The following is a 19,048-nucleotide window of genomic DNA, read 5'->3' on the forward strand; positions in this document are numbered from 1 at the left end:
GCTGGCTCAGCCTGGCCGGGAAAGAGGCCCGAGAACGCGGCAGGCAGTGCGCTGTGCTCCTTGAAAGGACGGATGGACAGACAGACTCTGCAGCCACGTTGTGTGCTCGGAACTGTCACCAGCCAGGGCTTTGCTCCGGGCCCCTCAGGCCTGGTGGTCAGTTCTGGAGAAGCCCGTATGAGCAGCCCTGAGACCAGGCGGGTGCGGGGGTGGGAACGGCAGTGTTCAGAGGGACCTAGTGGCGCGCTGGCCTGCCCACTACAGTTCATGTGCGCACCGAGGCAGTGCTTATTTTTACCTGGGTAGGTTCAGCTTCTGATCACAGAAATAGTGGGGGCTTTCCATTGGTTTCCATGGAAACATTAGAGCATCTGCTACCCCATCAAACAAGGCTAGGCTGGTAGGGCTCTTTCTGGAATTACTTTGCTATTTCTACCTAGGAAAATCGTCCCACCTGCGTTTTTACCACTGCCGTCTTGTGTGGCAGAGGAAAGGAACAGCAGTTCAGAGGGACCAGGCTAGTGCCTGGGAGCCTGGGCTCTGGTCCCAGCTTGCCCCACCTGATGGCTCCCCCGCAGAGCAGCCAGCCTGTCGTCAGGAGTGCCTGGGGTCGTATGGGGGGCACGTGGGCCAAGGAGCAAGCTACCAGGTGCAGGAGGGGTGCGAGCTGAGCGTGCTCAGTTTCAATTTTCCAGAATAGAGGGAGGGTGGCACTGAAGGCCTTGGCTCTGGAGTCAGAAAGGAAGGCGCTGGTGCACGTGTGCATGTGAGAAGTGGCTTTATTCCAGGAGTTTTTCATAAAGACGAGGTCCTCAGGGGCAGCGAGTGGCACATGCTTTGGTCAGGAAGAGGAAAAGCAAAACAGAAAAGGGCTGAGTCCCAAAGGACAGCTGACAAGTGCTGAGCCTGGTTTGATCACAGGAAAGGAGGGGGCCCTCCCAAAGGCTCTCTGAGCAGCGGTCCTCTTACATTCATTGAGAGATGCCCATGTTCCCTGTCCCCAGAGGTCCACACTACCCACTGGGGTGGAAACGCACAAGGGAGATGGCGGTGGATGAAACATCACACAGAGGATGGGAGAAGTGTTGCCCTGGGGGCCAAGGGCTCCATGCTGGGGAGCGCAGGGGTTCAGGCTGGGGCACAGAAGCACTGCTGAGAGCACGCCAGCGAGAGCCAGGAGGTGAGAGGAAGCCACTGAGAGCCCTCCAGGGTGGGTGTAGGCACCATGGCCCCAAGGGCTGCATGGAGGGAGCAGGACCACAGCAGTTGAGGCACAGCAGGGAGGGGGAGGGGCATGGCAGCTCGTGACTGGTAGCTCCAACCCAGAGCAGAAGTTCGGACCATTTGGCGATCAGGGACCTCTGTAAGAAGCTGGGGAAATCCACGGACCCTCTCCCCAGGAAAATGCATATATGCACACAATGCAATATTTTGGGGACCATTTCAGGACATTCCTAGGCCTTCTGGAATCCATGAACTCCTTAGGGGTACCAGGCTGATTTGCTTTGGGTGGGAGACCCACCAGGGTTCCTGGTACCACCAGTCTTTTCCCTAAGATCACACTGCCTGAGCCAGTGAGGCGGGGGTGGGGGGGGGAGAGGAACGTGGGAAACAGCAGAAGCGGTTCCAAGACCAGGCCCTGGGGGAGGGGAGAGACTCCCAGTGGTTGTGAGAAGGAACTGGGAGCTCTGCACAAACTGGGGCCTCCAGCCAGCCTCCAGGCCACTGCAGCAGCCGAGCCCCAAGGGCCTCCCTCCTGCAGTGGGGAGGGGTGAGGACAAGTACCAGCCTGGATGGCTTAGCCCCCATGAGCTAGGGATGCTCCAGAATGGAGGTCCCGTTCTTGACGCCCTGCCCCGGGCCCTGTAACACTGTATTTACAGAGGCAAGGGCTTTTGAGAAGGCAGGAGTCAAAAGCTAGGAGGGAGGATGGGGCTGTTCCGTGGTGTCTGTCCTTATGGGGTCCACACGGTACGACCGGGCAAGGGGCCAGGGCACCCGCTGGTCTTTAAGGCCCAAGGGAGAGGTCTTGTCCTGACACGTGTCCACATAGAAGTGGGGTCTGTTTAATAAACTGTGTCCTGAGGCTGCCCCTGGAGATCCCCCTTCAGCCCCTTGCCGAGGCGTGGGAACCAGAGCACAGGACCGGAGGCACCGGCCCTGGGGGTGGTACGTGTGGGGGGAATCAGGTCCCCAGGGAGAGACCCAGTCTTTTCAGTGCTACGCTGCTCTTCCGTCCTCGTCTTTCTGCAGATCACCCATCCTCTGCCCTGGATCCTATCCCTCCCGCCCCCAACCCAGCACCTGCCTGGGACAGGCCACTGAGCTGCTCACCTCTTGCTGTTCTCCACCTGCCCCGCAGGCCGCCCCTTCCTCCGCCTTCAGCCTGCCCCCGTCCACACTGCCCACATTCTCCTCTCGTGCCCGATCCCACAGGCAGACCCCTGGCCCAGCGGGACCCGTGTGGGCTGCGGTCCTTGTTCTCCCCAGCCAACAAGGGGAGGCTCCCAACCACTGTCCAGACCTCGGGAGGGTGAAGGGAGGTAACAAAGGGCCAGGGCTCCTGCCCAGTCTCTGCCCAGGAGCAGTCCAGCATCCTGACCAGCTCCTCTCCCCAGGCAAGGCCGGGGTGGCGGCCAGGGCAGCAGGGCATCACCCTGCGTCCTCCCCATACAAGCTCTGGAGAATCGTGTGTCGTGGCAGTGGTGTTTGCTGATGATTCCGGCAGAAATGTGAGGAGATGGAAACGGCCCGCTTTACACTCCCCCACCCTAACCCCCTTCCGGTCCCAAAGTCTCATGCAAAAGGTACAGGAGGGCCCAGGCTACGGTCATGTGTGCGGCAACAGCTGCCACTGCTGGGCTGGGATGTCGGCCTGGCACTTGCTGGTCACCAGCTGGGTGGTCTTGGCCTCCAGGCAGAGGCCGCTGACTGAATGCTGGATGAAAGAGGCTTTTCTCCTCCATCGCTGTGGGGAGAGGCAGGAAAGGAGGGGAAAGAGAAAACAATGATGAATAATAATCATAATGTTCATCCCTTCATTACATGTGTATGTAAGCGGCCCTAGGACACACCCCCATTTAAATGGTCTGTGTGTCCCTTACAGAAGAGGTGCCCACACCCCACATACAAGCCTGAAGCCGTTTCCTCCTGAACGCTCTGGCTTCTGTAGGCTGGCATGAAGAAGTCACTGTCTAGGTCAGAGGCCCATGGGCTGAGTCTAGCCCAGAGATGTATGTTGTCTGGCCTGCACGTGCTTATTTAAAACTTGGCTTAGTTGTCGCATAAAAACCTGTATTTCCAGCTTCCCTTTAGACATGGGCCTGGTTTCTTTGGTGGCATCAGGTGGTTGTGGCTGCAGACCTGCTCTCTGCTAATCAGCCTAGTTCCTGTTCACCATAGTCCCACCTGGGCCCGACTTTTCTCCTCTAGGGCTTCCCCACTTGCACTCTCTAGGCCCTTGAGTTTGAGTCCTGGACTAGGTGAATCTTTTACTCCTTCAAACAAGATTTCTTCTTCCTGCAGCTCTAAGCTTCTGCCTGTAGCTGTGCAGCCGGTTACCTACACCCTTTAATGGGAACTGGTCGCCATCCCTACAGAGATGAAGAGTGATGGGATGGTGAGGGCCCTTGAGTCCCCCTATCAGAGTCATGAAGGGGCTCCTGAGGCAGTGCCTTCACCTCCTGGTGCCTCCCCTGCCCCAAGCTTGACAAGGGGGACAAGAGTTGCTCCTGTAGACCATTTTGGAAGTGGCTGGATGGAGGATGGAGTGTGGTTTGGAGAAGGGATGAGAGGCTGAGACCCCAGGTTTCGAGGCTCAGGGAAAAGTACAGGGAGACAGGTCTATTTTTGGTTTATCTCCTATTTCCCTCTCTTGCATCCATAGCCCCTCTTCCTGTATCTACCTCGTCCTCTGTCCTCTGAAGAAGTGGGGAATGCTGGAGCCGCAGGGCTCTGAGGGGGACGGGCCCTGTTCTCACTGGAGCAACTGGGAGAAGGGAGATGGGCGGCACCAGCTGCAGGGCCAGGGCTGGGGTGGCAGGGGAACGTGGGGTGGCCAGAGAAGGGAACCAACTGGGAGATGCAAACAGGGTGGAAGGCAGCAAGGGGGCGTGCTGCAGAGCCCAGATTCCCCTTAGGAATGCGGGGCTGAGAACCAGTCTCTCTGGCCCACGTGGTCCCAGCAGAGAGGGCTTCCTGGCTTAAAGGTCCTGGGCAGTGGGAAGGATAGGGCCTTTGGTCCCTCTGGAACTCACAGCATCCTACTGCCTTGTGCTCTTCCAGTCTCTGACCTCCTGGGAAGGGTTGGCCACACACTCCCCAGCTGGGCATTGCTGGGCCACACCCTTCTTTTATCCTTACGGCCAATGTGATATGCACCTTCCTTGACACAAGGTAGGCACCCAGCGCAGTTTTATGAAGAACGAATGCATGGGTGAATGAATGAATCACCCAGTCATGAGGAAGCGCTCTGCAAATCACGGGATCCTCACTTCCTACCGGTGCCATCCAGCATGGTCTCGGGGTCTCCCGACTCTCCTGGCCATTATGTTCTGGTCTGGCCAGGGGAACAATATCACCTCACAGCGCTCTCCCATCGCCAGTCTCGGTTCTTGCAGATTCCTTCTAAGGCAGACGGGGAGGGAGCCCCTCATTTTGTAAGTGAGGAGACTGAGGCTCAGAGAGGTGAGGTGGGGTGACGGAGCTAGGACCTGCCGACGCCATCCCAGCAGCTCTATGCACAGGTATCTCTCCCATAACTGATACCCAGGTGGCCTCAGAAACGGGGCCAAAGGGGGACCAGGAAGGGAGGCCTAGATTTGAGAAGGCACCGTCAGTGGGAGAGCTGCTCACCCTGTCCTCCTGGAAGAGAGGGCTCAGCTGTTGGGGCCCCTGCAAATGGGGCCAAAGGAGATTCCTAGGAGCCCCGGGTCAGCGTGGAGGGATAGTGGATGCTGCAGCTCCAGAGAAGTATTTGAGTGGTGGCTGCCCTGGGAGCTACTTCCCTGACTTTGGCCTCAGCAAGGATGGGGTTGGGAGTGGGCTCAAGGCCTGACCCTCAGAGAGGCCGGTACTCCAGGTAAAGGGGAGCCTGACCCTCAGAGAGGCCAGTACTCCAGGTAAAGGGGAGCCTGGGGACCCACCTAACTGCAGGGCAGGGGCAGAGGGCAGGCAGGACAAGCTGCAGCGTCCCAACCAGGAAGTGCTTCAGATGTGTCCCGCAGGCCCAGCGAGCAGGCCTTGGCACACAAAGCTCTCTCCCTCCCTCCCTCCCTCACACACACACACACACACACACACACACACACACACACACACGCAAGGAGGCTGAAGGGAGAGGAAGGAAGGATCCGGCTGCTTTTCCAGAATAAAATAGCAAACTGCCAGTCATCCCTAAAGAAAGAGCCGACCCAGGCAACAGCAAAGGGGTGGGAGGAAACCCGTGGCTGAATCAAAAAGCCAGGCACTCTTCTGCCCCTTGCACTGCCCTGCGGGCTGGCCAGGCTCAGGCACAGTGGGACCTCCCAAGAAGGTGTGGGCGGAGGAAAGGACTGGACCAGAACTCTGGCCTTGTGTCCATTCCCGGGCAGAGGGGCAGCCCTCCCAGCCAGGAATGGAGTGGGGCTGACTGTCACTGGCTGCTGTGTGCCCGGAGCATCTGTTTCTTCCTCAACAGGCAGGCCTGACCTGTCTCCCAGGATTAATGAAAATAGGGCAGGTGACAGTGTTTGACAAATGGAAAAGGCAGTGCTCATGTGAGGCCGGTGTGCCAGCTTGGAAAACACTGTGGCTGGATCTGTTTCCCCAATCAGCCAGCAGTCAAGAAATACTTACTGAGCACCTACTATGTGCTGGGGCAAGACTGTGGGCTTAGGAGTCATGCTGACCTGGATTTGAACCTCAGTTCCACCCCTTCCCAACTATGTGATCTGATATGTTTCTTAAATTCAGTGAGCCTCAGTTTTCTCACCTCTAAAATGGGGTTAGTACTAGGGCCCACGTTGCTGGATTGCTGGGAGAATTAGATGAGATGACCTATGTAAAACCCCTAGCACAGGTTCTCAGTAAAAGCTCACATTTATTTTGGCTGTGCTGGTTGTCAGGGGCTAGGGATACAGTGTTGACAAGATAAATAGTCCCTGCCCGCATGGAGCCACAGGATGCAGGATGGACATTTAACAACTATTTACCGTACTTCCTCATGAGGAAAACAATAGACTTAACCTGGATACTGGCTTAGGTCCCCCAAATCCTCACTCTGGAGGGCTTACTTGAGTCTGTATGTCAAACCCACACTGTGTTCCCCGGGGCTGCCGCCATCCCGTGCCCATGGGCGAGAAGGCTTACCTGCCTGCCTTCTCTCGGGTTGCACGCCTGCAGTACGACCAGGGACCCGGGGGAGATGGAGGTGGAAGTGGCAGCCAGGCACTTCCCCTGCTGCTGGATGAGATGGTCACTGAACAGCCACGCCTGCAAGACAGGGAGCAGAAAGGCCAAGTCCAAAAGTACAGCAATGGATGGATGGATAGATGGGTAGATAGAGCAAATACACTGTGTATTTTGGTAAAATTCTCTACAAATACTAGGGATGGGTGTATGGGTAATCACTGTACAATTCTTTCAACTTTTCTGTTTGAAATTTTTCATAATAAAATATTGGGGTGGGGGAGCTTAGCTGGAGCTGGCCAGAGGATGTATGAAGGGATGCTCAGGGGATGGGGAGAAAGACAGGACATGAGAGCAGGGCAGCCAGGGAGCCAGTCCACGCCGGGGTCTCCATGACCTGCTCTAGTTCAACATGGTGCATCAACACTCATGTTGCGCACGTGTGTACACAGGAGTCCTGGATGCCCTGTATATACAGGCGGACCACAGCTGCATTCCAGGAGAGAACTGGGCTCTGTTTGGGCAGCATTTCTCCCTCTGCAAGGAGAAAGCAGGTGGTGCCCATAGGGCGACTGTGCGACAGGCTACAAAGGCGACCGAGTATGGCGGGAGCAGACCCAAGGAGCAGAGTGGGAGGGGACAGCTTGCAGGGTCCTTGGGAAAGTGGGTTTGTGGAAGGTGTAGGCAGAGGGAAGATGAGAACAGGCAGAGGGAAGCCCCCACCCGTGCCCGGTCCTGACCTGGGGGCCCTAAGCCACCTACCTGGGCCGCCGGCGGGCTCTTGGCAGACCCTCTGCAGGTCCCCATGCTGAGCAGGAAGTCACCAGCCGTGTCCTGGCCCTGCGATTCTAAGCAATTAGCCCCCTGCTTAATGATGCCGGGGAGCACTTCCTTCACGGGGACGCTGAGAGAAAAGGCAGCGGTCAGGCTTGTCCTCTGCCCTCCCCGGGCTTGCCCACACTTACCCAGAGGGCAGCGCCCTGCCAGCTCTCGGGGCACCCAGGTGTCCATGGGGAGGGGAGCCAGGGAGCAGGCCTGGCAGCAGGGGGAGGTGAGCAGGGGTGCCTCTGGGAAGACTGGGCCTCGCCCTACTGGGTTCTGGGCAGCTCCGGGAGCCCCAGGGACTGCCCTGGAGGCCAGGCCTGAGAGGGTTCAAACCAGAAACCAGGGCTCCCCAGCCCAGAAAGAGGACAGGCTGGGGAGAGGCTGAGGCCCAAATGTGGGCTCAATAAACAACCTCGAAATGACAGGGAAGGGGTCACTTTGAAGAGGCAAATGTAAAATAGACAAATATGAAAATGTGTTCAATCTCACCAACGATTAAAGAAATACATATTAGAGAGGTACCACTGTTTGTTTACCATATGTGTATATATATGTGTGTGTGTTTATATAATTTATTTACATACATAAAATAATACATTTATATATTTAAGTGTATGTGTGTATATCTATGTATATATACACACATATACATATATACATATACATATATATATATTTAAATATCACTACCTAGTGTTGGCAATAGCTGTGGGATTGGGTGAGAACATAAACTGGCCCACCTTTTCTGGAGGGCAGCGTGGTATTACGTATCAAAAGCCTTAAAAATGTGCACACCTTTGTCCCACTTCCAGTAACTTTGTATCCTAGGGCAATAATTAAAGATGTGTGCAGAGATTTAGTTTAAAAGATATTCATTCAGAGTGACTGCTTATACTGAAAACATTGGAAATTCCTAGATATCCAAAAATAGGGGATGGGCTAAGTAAATTCTGATTCATCTGTAGGATGGAAAAAACCTTTAGCCATTAAAAATGGCTCTGGTAATGTGGGAAAGTGTTCAAAACATACAGTTAAGTAAAACAGGCATGTTTCAAAATAGTGTATTATTAAAACATTTTATATGCACAGGAAAAATATGCTTAAACACACACACAGATATAAAACACATGGTCTTACCCTGTGGGTAATAAACCTAACGGAGATGCTGGCCCCAGCTGACGTGGGCTGGTATTCCTGGGTTTAGAAGGTTATACACGCACTTGGCTTACGGACCCACAGGGCGTGATGGGGAACCAGGAGGGCTTAGAGTCTGAGCACATGCTAATCCTATCTGCCTCTGTTACCTCTGTCAGGAAGAGAACCTGGGCGGGGGTCATGGATCAGAACATTTCCGGCACTCTCTTGTCTCATGTGGACATCCTGCAGGACCTCGACCAAACCAGGTCTTCCTTCCTCAGGGCTGGTGGGAAGCCCCCGGATTCCCAGAACCTACCCGCTCTCACAGAGCCTCAAGGAGAGCCTTTCACTTTCCCTCCACACTACTGGTAGCAGTGCCCCTTCAGAACCCCACACCCCCTTGTAAGAGGTCGTGCAGTTCTAGAACAGAGGCTGCAAACTGTTGGCCCCTAAGCTGAATCTGGCCCTGGACAGGTTTTTTTCTGACCTGCACAGTGTGATTATTGGTGCTTTTAATTAGTTGGCAGTATTTTAAGATTTCAAGTTTACACAGAAAAATCCAGCTTCCTTTTTTTTTTTGAACTTTAGAATTTTTTTTTGAATTTTATTTATTTTTTTATACAGCAGGTTTTTATTAGTTATCCATTTTATACATATTAGTGTATATATGTCAATCCCAGTCTCCCAATTCATCACACCAAAAATCCAGCTTCTTTGGAAAACATAGGAAGGTCAGGCTGCCACACCGAACTTGCATTCCAGCACGGCAGTAACACGCTGTCATGAGCAGCAGCTGCCCCCTTATGGGTGGAGCTTGTGCATTTCAGTTTGCCACAGTCCCCTCCACTCCTTACTGTCATCCCCACCCAGTTGACTTATTGACATTGCCTGTCTGATCACTGTAGGATTTAAGTTTGCAACCTGCTAGGTGCAAGGCTGTTGGGAGGCAAAAGCTCCAGCCCCTCTGCTTCATCCAGGGGCAACGTGTTATACTTCCCCTCTATACAGAGACAAGGTCCTGTGGGAGCCTCTTTGAGAAGCCAAGGTTGTTCCAGACCCTTCTCTTCTCTTCCCTTCCCTACCCGCTGTTGCTTAGGAAGATGTGCAAGATGATCAGTTTTCAGAGGTGAGGTGTGTTCTGTCCAAGTGTGGCAATGTCACTGACAACAAAGGCCTGCCCACTGATGCTTATGCAGGAAACCCGGGGCTTGGGCAGCAATCTCAAGACCAGATGCAGCTCCTGAGGTGTCTGAGTGGTAGCAGCCCTGCAGCAGCTGGGATGGCCATCACCACCCTTCCTCTGCTCTCTGGCAGAGCCAGGCTAAGCTGTCCTATTTGTTGGTAGCCCTCTTAAGTCTGCATCTGCTTTCCTCTCTGTGGACCACCTCGAAGCTGGGCTGCCATTAGCCCTTATGATGCCTTTGTAGAAACAGCAACAGGCATCCCTTTCTTGAGACACTTTACTTCCATCTGTTAGAAAATCATCATAATATAGATGATTTTCTACATTATGAAAAAAAAGACAAAAAAGTCTTTTGTTAGAAGACTTTTACTGTCATTTGTCAGGAATTGTAGTAATAAATGTACAATACTGTGTGACCAGCACTCTTCAAATATGGTGTGCTTGTGCAATGCACAGCCTGCACAACTGTTCCTGAGCATCCTAATAAAAGTAATACATTAGCAATTGCTGAGGCTAGCCACAGAACTCTGATCTGGAAAAGCGTCAGCACTGTAGCAGCAGTACTGCAGGCTGCTAGGCAGGCCTAGGAAAGCAAAGGCCTCTCCGTTCAGCCTCCTAAGTTTCTCCACTGACCATCTGCAAGTGTGGCCCAACTATTAGGATCCTGTTTGGAGGAACATGGTATCATTTGGGCCTACAGATCTCCTTTCTAATTAACAACCTGATCCACTCCAGGCCCCTCTCCCTGAGAACTGAGGTAGAACATGAAGGAACAGACAGAGGATGAGGGGCTTCCCTGGTGGCGCAGTGGTTGAGAGTCCGCCTGACAATGCAGGGGATACGGGTTCGTGCCCCGGTCCGGGAAGATCCCACATGCCGCGGAGTGGCTGGGCCCATGAGCCGTGGCCGCTGAGCCTGCACATCCGGAGCCTGTGCTCCGCAACGGGAGAGGCCACAACAGTGAGAGGCCCTCGTACCGCAAACAAACAAACAAACAAACAAAAAAACAGACCGAGGATGAGTAAACTGGATAGGAATGAGCAGCAATTTCTACCTTAACAACAAAAAATCATTTTTAAACGTCCACACAGTGACAAAACAAACGGAAGAGGACTTATGCTCCTCACATCACACGGCTGGTTTCATTCACTCTCCTGTCTTTGTGAAAGATCCAGACTTATGGTAGTTATAAACTACTTCTTCCTCTTGGTCCTCAGGGGATGACATGGGACACTGCGTGGGGACTGGGGTGTCGGGAGGAGAGGCACATCCCCGATCCTCCCAACTCTTCCCCCAGCTCCCCAGCTCCTGTCTGAGGCCTGGAGTCCATGACTCCAACCGGATAGCATGAACTCTGACAGAACATAAAGAAAGACTATGCTTTTTTCCCTCAGAAATGACATGTCTGAATGAAACTGTCCCCTTAAAAGTGGCCACTTGAGGAAGCTGTTCATTTATTACAAGTTTGTAAATTAATGTTCTTCCATGCACAGCCATCATCTGGGGAGCTGGGGTTATCCAGGCTGCCAACTTTTTCCAAGGATGCTGCCGCTGCTCAGACCCTTTTGGAATTCCTTGAACATTGCTTGCAGAGTCAGTTTATCCTTGTCACTTGTTTCAGTCTTGTCACCCTGTATTTGGGACCCAGGATTGTATTATCTGGGTTAATCAACCAGCTTACTCACTGGACTTGGCTACAACTACGGCTGTTTTCCAAAAATCAAATCTGCCCTTGAAGGACAAAGATTTGCCTCCTTGGAGGATCTGCAGGCTCTGAGAGATGGAGTGTTCTGGAAAGCCATGACAGCATCCTTGGGAGACAGCAGTGGAATAACCCGTTCCCCGCGGTGACATTTCTAGAAGAGAGAATGCTAATTTCAAAGTTATTACTGAAGCTTATTGACTATGCAATTTATTCAGTTAAAAATATGTATCGAGTGCCCATTTTGAGACAGGCACTGTTCTAGGGGCTGGAGATAAGGCAGTGAACAAAACAGATAAACACCTCTACTCTCACGAAGCTTCCTGTCAAGTGTGGGGAGATGACAATAAAAGTAATTGGCCACATATATGCTGAATGACAATAAGGGTGACAGGAAAATAAGCAGGGAATGCTGGGGAAGGTGCGGTCGGCCAATGCAGAGTTCGGGGGAGCCTCACGCAGCGCGGACAGCTGAGTCAAGACCTGGAGGATGTGAGGAATGATGTAGCCAGGATGCTGAGAGGGATTTTGAAATGAGGAAAAAAAAGATCAGCTCTGCCCTCCCCACCCCTGTCATTACAGCTACTGCCCACCGTCCTGTAGCCCCCACACATACACCATTTGCGTGCTGCTTCCTCATTTGCTGGAGCAAACATTTCCCCATGTTTTTTCACGGTTTATGATTATGACATTAATTGACACATATTTGTTTAGATCGACGCATCATGATGCACTAAACCCAGGCCCTATCATTAGTTTTTTCTCGACTTTTTCACAGCAGAGAAGCCTACAGTGGACATTTATTTGTCAACAGGTTTTTTGCTTTGGTTGCTTTATTTCCTTAGGATAAACTCCCAGAAGGAAGAGAGGAGAGTCAAAGGAAATGAGTGTTTCTGCAGCCTTTGCTACATAATGCACTGTTGTTGTCCGAAGGGGACAATGCCCATTTCTAGCTCTAAGGCCCAGTCTGTTAAACTTTGGTTCCTACCACACCTCACTCTTAACTCCTGGTAACCTCCTCCTGGTTCCTCCAGACCCTTCACAGGACAACAAACACCGACAGCTAGAAATAGCCAGATTGCCTGGGCTGAGGAGAGATCAGGGTGAAGGGTCCCCAAGCTGCTGGCCCCCACCCAGGCCAGATGCACGAGCTGAGGGCTGCACTCACGTGAGCTCTGGGTAGACATTATCCAGGTACCAGCGGAAGGACTTGCAGTTCATCTTCTTCCTCTGCTCGATCCGCGTGGCCACGCTGGAGGAGAAAGCAATGCTCAGCGGGCGTGAGAAGGCCCGGGAGGCCGGCCCCCTCTTTCCACCTACCCCAAGGGAGCTAGGGCCAGGAGCTGTCCAAGGCTGCCTTCCAGCCTTGGTCTCTGCCTTAAGTCATTCTCTGACCTGCAAGCTCGTCCCAGGGTTCCTGGCCATGCCTTATTTCTCTCCTCAAATTCCTGCTCACCTTTCAGGATCTGCCCAGCCCACGGAGGCCAGGCTTTAATCTCGGCTTCTTACTCCTTGAGACCTCAAGTGAGGATACCACTATCTGGTCCTTATTTTCACAGAAAGAGCAGAGCCTTAATGAACTAGAAGGTTTCCTTTCCTGCATTCCAGTTGAGCAGAAAGTGTCTACCAACAAGAAAACCACGCTTTAAACATCTTTCCAAAAAGTTGGCAAATAAAAACCATCTGATGTGTCCATGGACACCTTCCTCAGCTCCACTGACCATAATGGCCACTGACAGATGACCCTCACCGCCTCTCTGAGCCTGTTTGTTCTCAGTAAAGTGGGGACACAACCATCTACCTCCAGAGGTTTTTGTGAGAATCAAATGAATAAAGGGGACATAAGTGCCTAGCACAGGGTAGGTCCTCAGTAGATGTTACTTCCCCACTAAAAGAAATAGTGACATAACTTCTTTTTTTTTTTACTTTTTTTTTAAGGGATAGATACAAACAAATAGAGGGAGATTCACTGATGATCGCTAATATGTTTTCAAACATATCTGACCACAACATTAAGTAAGAAATAAATACATTGTGACCAAGTATACCCATGGGCATATATGGCTACAAACATACAACCAAAATAGGAGTTTTCACAAAACAATATCTATCCATAACTGCAATCAACTGTTATTTTCTGTTCTGTTCTGTACTCATCTGTAATATTCTAGTTCTCTATCGTTAAAAAAAAAAAAATACTGGTCACGACTCTCTAAATTGATTTCACAACGAATCCACATTTTGAAAATGCTTAACTAGACTGTAGTCATAACAGTCCAGGGCAGAAAAATAAGCTAACAGATCACTGTCAGATTTTGAACAGCAAGGGGTGGAGCCAAAACCCAGAGTGTTTTCTACAGAGAGCCATCCTTAAGCACTTGCACAGATGTCTGTCCTGCAGGCAGCTTGTGGACCGGCAGTGCTCGCATAAGCGAGTCCTCCCTGGTTATTTCTCCCTATGAAGCTGCATCCTCCTCAAGGACCGGAATCTTGTCTCTGCGTCGTATACCCTACAGGCCCGTTAGAGCCCAGCGGCCTGGGGCAGCTCAGTTGCTAAGGAGACGCTGAGCGCTTCCCTGGTGTACACACAATTTTGTATTTTGCTAAGGTTGTGGAGGGAGACCAAGGGGGGCTGGGAGAGGGGCCCACCTGCCGAAGGCCTTCCCTATGGCCGAGGGCCGGGCCTCGTAGTAATACTGCTTGTATTCATCCATCCACACCTCTGCAGTGCGCTTGGTATTCCTAAAAGGGTAGGAAGGAGCAAAATAAGGTCACCAGGGTGGTGACAGAGTCAGGGTTGGGATCAAGATCAGCTCTGTGCAGTACAGGGTGCGGAGACAGGGGTGCACGCGAAAGAATACTGAGTGGGGTGGTATCAATGAGAACAGTCTTTTTGGAGGACAATCTGTCAGCATCCATCAACTCTGTGGGTATGGATACTCTTTGACACTCCACTTTGAGGAATCTATTCTACCAGAATACCAGCGTGTGGGCAAAGGGACATGTACGAGAATACTTGTGTCATAAAACATCTGTGACAACCTAAATGCCCATCAAGAGGAGAATAATGAACTACGTCCACATGATGGAGTACTAGGCAGCCTCAAAAAAGAACACCAAGGTTAGTACATACTGACGCTGAAGGATGTCTACAATTTAGTGTGGAGTGGCAGAAAAGCATGCTGCAGAAAAATCATGCAATGCGACCCCATTTATATAAAAAACACAAAAAGAATAGACACATGTATATGTATAACTGAATCACTTTGCTGTACACCTGAAACTAACACAACATTGTTAATCAACTATACTCCAATATAAAATAAAAAGTTAATAAATGTAAAAAAAACACCCCACAAATGCATACATCTCTATACAGAAACTATATATATATGAAAATAAATTAAAAGACCTGAAATGATAGGCTAGAAATCTATTAGCAGTAGTTACTTTTGGAGAGACAAGTGGATAGGAGTAAGGCTGGGTGAAAGGGACTTTCATTTTTTTCTCTCTATGTGGTATAAAGAGTAAAAATTATAATGTATAACATACTATATGTACAGATATATATAATATATATGATATAGTTTGAATTTTTACAGTAAACATGTATCACTTTTACAAGTATAAAAACAATTAAAATGGGATAAGGGGAAGCAAAACAAAAAGACAGGCCATTTGATGAGCTAGACCTGGGGAGCCACCGCCGGCAACAAGGGAGCCTGAGAAGCTGAAGACGCATCCTTGGGAGGGGAGTGCTCATGACGCTCCTCCCACCCTCCCCTTGCCACCAGCATCAGGGGGGCGGGCGATGGGAGTGGTCTTCTAGGACCCTGCCCACTGCCCCTCAAGATGAAGTGCACGCTGTGACTGGGGACATGGACGGGCAGACGCTGACCAAGTCAGGGTCAGGACATGGCGTCTATGACCAGTACTTGGGAGCCAGTGAGTGGAGTGCAGCTTCCAGTTGGTCATTTGGCTGGTTTTCCAAGACCCTCATGGACAAGGACAGTCAAAACAAGAGAGGCCTGGTGGAGACACTCCCAGCTTCATCCTTCCAGCCTGAAAGTACCGGGATCCCAGAATGGGGGGCAAATGGGGAAACCGAGGCCCAGAAAGGTGGTGTAGCTACCCACAGTCCCTTGGGTAACTGACAGGGCTGGGGTCTAGGTGTCCTAGCTCTTAGCGCGGTGCTCTTTGCACCGTGACCTACCTGATGTAGGTGAGGGCGTTGCCCTCAGGAAAGTTGTAGGGGTGCCGTTTCCTGAAGACGTGACCCACCCGGCTGCAGGGCACGATCTCCAAACTCCCACCGCACATCCACACCCGGAAGGAGAGCTCTGCAGAGACGGCAGCCATCAGGACGGGAAGGAGCCACTTGGCAAGTCCCCACGGAGCGGAGGTGGGAAGGAGCTGGCTTCCCTCGCCTTTGGTGTCTCCTTGGAGGCATATGCTGGTGTCAGGGCTCCTGGGCCTGTTTACACGGGTGCACCCACTCCTTGCATGTGTTCCTGACCTCTTCCTCCATGCGTGTGCATGCACACATCCCCCCCCCCACACCCCCTCCTCACACACACTCCACACAGACACCACACACCCATCCCACACACACATACCTCAACACACACACATACCCGCTGGCATCTTTCTGGCTGGCCCAGACCTCCCTCATGGCCCCGGTGGTCTCCATTTACAGCTACCAGTGGCCCTACTGAGACATACTTCCTTTTGGTGGTGGTGTGACGCTGAACGAGCTTTCACAGATGACTGTGGTCCCTAGTAGTGCTGGGAGAGGCGAGCAGTGGCCATCCTGCCTCCCAGAAGGGGACGTCACACGTTGCCTACTCTGTTTTCCACTCAACAATCCTCACTTCCGGCAAGGACCCACCTCGGCAGCTGGCTGAACCTCTTCTGATTTTCTACTTTCCTTCATTTTAACCCTGAAGTTGGACACCCTTTGACATTAAAACACCTCCCTCCTGTCCCAGAAAATCCATAGCCCTTGTTTTTTTGTTTTTAATTAAAAAAAAAAACAAAAACAAACAGAAAGACCATTTTTTTCATGAGTTCCAGCCTTGGTTCCTCTTCCTACTCCCCAGTTGGCTGTAAGGACACTTGTGGTCCCTGGCCAGGTCTGGGGGCTCTCATCTGGAGCGAATGCTCAGGGACCTCCCAGGGACTAGCAGAGTGGGGGGCGGAGGTGGCAGGACTAAGGCCCACGTCCTGGCCAGCCTCTGTGCACCAGGTGACTTCCCAGTGTGGTCCACAACTGGACGCCAGGCATATCTGGACCCGCACCCAGTGTTGGCCCCGTTAATGGGCTTCCCTAGGTCTGCGGGCAAATGGCAAGGCCTCTGTCCCTTCTCCTGGTCAGAGCCCTGTAGCTGGTTCGGCAACTGAGGTTTAGAACTGGGGACGGAAGATCTGCATCCTGGTACCATTTCTTCCAGATTAACTTTGTTACGCTAGTTAGGTCATTTCATCCCACATAGCCCATACTGTCCACATCACTATTATTTATTGTCATTTTTATCAACAAGGGCAACGACAGGGAATTCCCTGGTGGTCCGGTGGTTAGGACGCTGCGCTTTCATTGCCAAGGGTGCGGGCAGGTTCGATCCCCGGTCAGGGAACTAAGATCCCACAAGCTGCATGGCGCAGCCAAAAAAAAACAACAACATGGCAACAACAAAAGCAGTAACCGTCATCCACTGACTGAGCACTCACTCTGTGCTCTGTATGGCTGATGTCTAATTCTCACAGCTACCATGTGGCATTGGGTGTTATGATCCCCATGTTTTTAATAAGGACTGTGAAGCTCAAAGATGTTAAATAACCTCTCCAAGGTCACCTCCACGCTCAGGTGCAGAACTGCAGTGTAAAGTTCACACTTTGTCCAGCAAGTCCCACTGTTTGAACCAGATCATGATCTGTCAGACGCCATTGTAGAATCCCTTACACTCTAGCGGGGGGGAAACAGGAACTCAGTAAAAGAAGAAACCAAAATACAAGTAGACAAGAAAATGAGTAGAATACTTCATCTGCGCAGCAGGTAGGAGACTGAAGCAGGTGAGTGGAGTTGGGGGTGAGGCTGCGGTTTTAATGAGGCTGATTAGGGATGTTCTGGATGAACGGGGGTGGGGGGGACATTTGCGCCGAGGCCTGAAGGAGGTGAGGAGGAGGCACGTGACTCTTAGGGATGCGCGTTCGGGGCAGAGGGACGAGCAAGGGCACAGAGCTAGAGGTAAGAGCTCGGTAGGCAGGAGTGGAGCGAGGTGTGGGGAGGGCAGGAGGGGCCGAGGGCGGGGCTGGCGGTGTGTGCTTGTGGGGGACGGGCAGGTGGTGTAAGGACTTCGGGTTTTGCTCTGAGTGATGCGGGAGCCCTTTCAGGGTCTTGAGCAGCTGAGTAACATGATCTGACTACCTTTTAAAAGGATCCCTAATGAGAATCCCAAGGTTTTCACGTTTGCCACCCTCACTCAAGGCGGCCTCTGGGTTCCGGCGATTGGCTCTCTCAGGGCAAACAGGACCGAGTCTCGGGTTGGGCATCTCCCTTCCTTCCACGAATGAACAGTTCTGAAAGGCCCAAAGCCATCAGTGACGAGTCTCCTGGCTCAAAACTGGTCCCAGCAGCTGAACTTCTGAGCACCACGGCTAGCCTAGGAATTTCTTTGAATTTTTTCCAAGAAACAAAACCCTCCCTAGAACCCCTGTGTGGTTCACCTTTCAATTCCCCAATCACTGAGCCGGGCCTCAGGCAGAGTTTGAAGTTAGCTATTTGATCATTCACTTGTTTCTCCATCAGGCCCCAGCCTTAAAAAAAAAAAAAAAAAAAAAAAAAAAGGAAGGAGAAAAGAAAAAGGCCTCTGGATGCAGCAGAGACCATTAGTTTCCCAGCCCTCTGAATCTTTACAGGAAACTGGATTTGCCAAAGCTCCCTTTAGGCTGAGATGGAGAACACAAAAGAGGTCACTTAGGCCTAAAATACATAAAAGGAGGTCAGAATGGAAGGGTCACTGCACCCCAGTCCCAGAATTTACTCCTCTGAATGCCTGCCTGGAAACGGTTTCCAAGCGTAAGTTACAAAGGGGAGAAAATCCCATGCCTGTTTCCACTCCAGCTGGTCCTGAGTCGGAGCCCCACTGCCCATCTGTCCCACTGCCCCAGTCAGAGAGGGAAGAAAGACCTGGTCCTTGCCTCCCAGAAACACAGACTCTGACTTGGATCACACCTCACAACACTTAAGTGGCTCCTGTAAAGGCACTATCTACACCTGTCAGACGTGGAGTTTCCGGCTGAGATCTGGAAGGTGGCGTCTACCTCAGTTTGCCCATCTGTCAGATGGGTGAGATACCACCAGCCCTATTTACTTTGCAAAAAACCTGGCCAGGATGAAAAAGGAAGCAGTGGGAAAGGGCTCTGCAAAGGAATGACTGGGTCCACTGCCAGGGCAAGGACAGGCCTTCGTGTTTCACAAGCCTCAAGGTACCTGCCCCCACAAACCCTGCCCCACTCCTGGATCCCTGGGATTGATCGCCACCCTCCTCCACCACGCTCCTCACCTGGGAGGCTGCCTGTGTGGGCTGCACCCCTGGGCTTCCTTCCTGTGTGAGGAAGTTCAGCCAGCAGGTCGGGGGAGAGTGAGGGCGGGTGTTTATCCCCTGACACCTTCCACCTGGCACAGTGGACTGGCTGCAGGTGCCCCAAGACCACAGCTACTGTTGGGGAGCACTCCCTCCTTGTCTTTCAGACCTGGGGGTGGCTACACCTCCCAGCAGTCACCAGCCCAGCCCTACCCTGGCCCTTGTGGTTCC

The 19,048-nt window shown here is 52.0% G+C and overlaps 1 protein-coding gene across 2 annotated transcripts in view; it reads right to left on the minus strand.

Annotated features, from left to right (window-relative positions):
- Positions 1 to 753: 753 nt before the first annotated feature.
- Positions 754 to 19,048, minus strand: part of GALNT16 (polypeptide N-acetylgalactosaminyltransferase 16) — a 101,451-nt gene continuing 83,156 nt past the window's right edge. Inside the window, exons 10-15 of one of the 2 annotated variants that reach the window (XM_060095936.1) lie at positions 15,448 to 15,574; positions 13,884 to 13,976; positions 12,403 to 12,486; positions 7,150 to 7,291; positions 6,349 to 6,471; positions 754 to 2,968 (exon numbers count right to left, since the gene is read on the minus strand). In XM_060095936.1, the coding sequence (XP_059951919.1) occupies positions 2,831 to 2,968; positions 6,349 to 6,471; positions 7,150 to 7,291; positions 12,403 to 12,486; positions 13,884 to 13,976; positions 15,448 to 15,574 (707 nt within the window). In that variant the 3' untranslated portion in view covers positions 754 to 2,830. Of the gene's footprint in view, positions 2,969 to 6,348; positions 6,472 to 7,149; positions 7,292 to 11,176; positions 11,389 to 12,402; positions 12,487 to 13,883; positions 13,977 to 15,447; positions 15,575 to 19,048 lie in introns of those variants that run through there. The other variant, XM_060095937.1, reaches the window with a different exon arrangement.

The sequence above is a fragment of the Mesoplodon densirostris genome, chromosome 4, assembly GCF_025265405.1.
Source record: "Mesoplodon densirostris isolate mMesDen1 chromosome 4, mMesDen1 primary haplotype, whole genome shotgun sequence".
In the NCBI taxonomy this organism is placed as follows: Eukaryota; Metazoa; Chordata; class Mammalia; order Artiodactyla; family Ziphiidae; genus Mesoplodon; species Mesoplodon densirostris.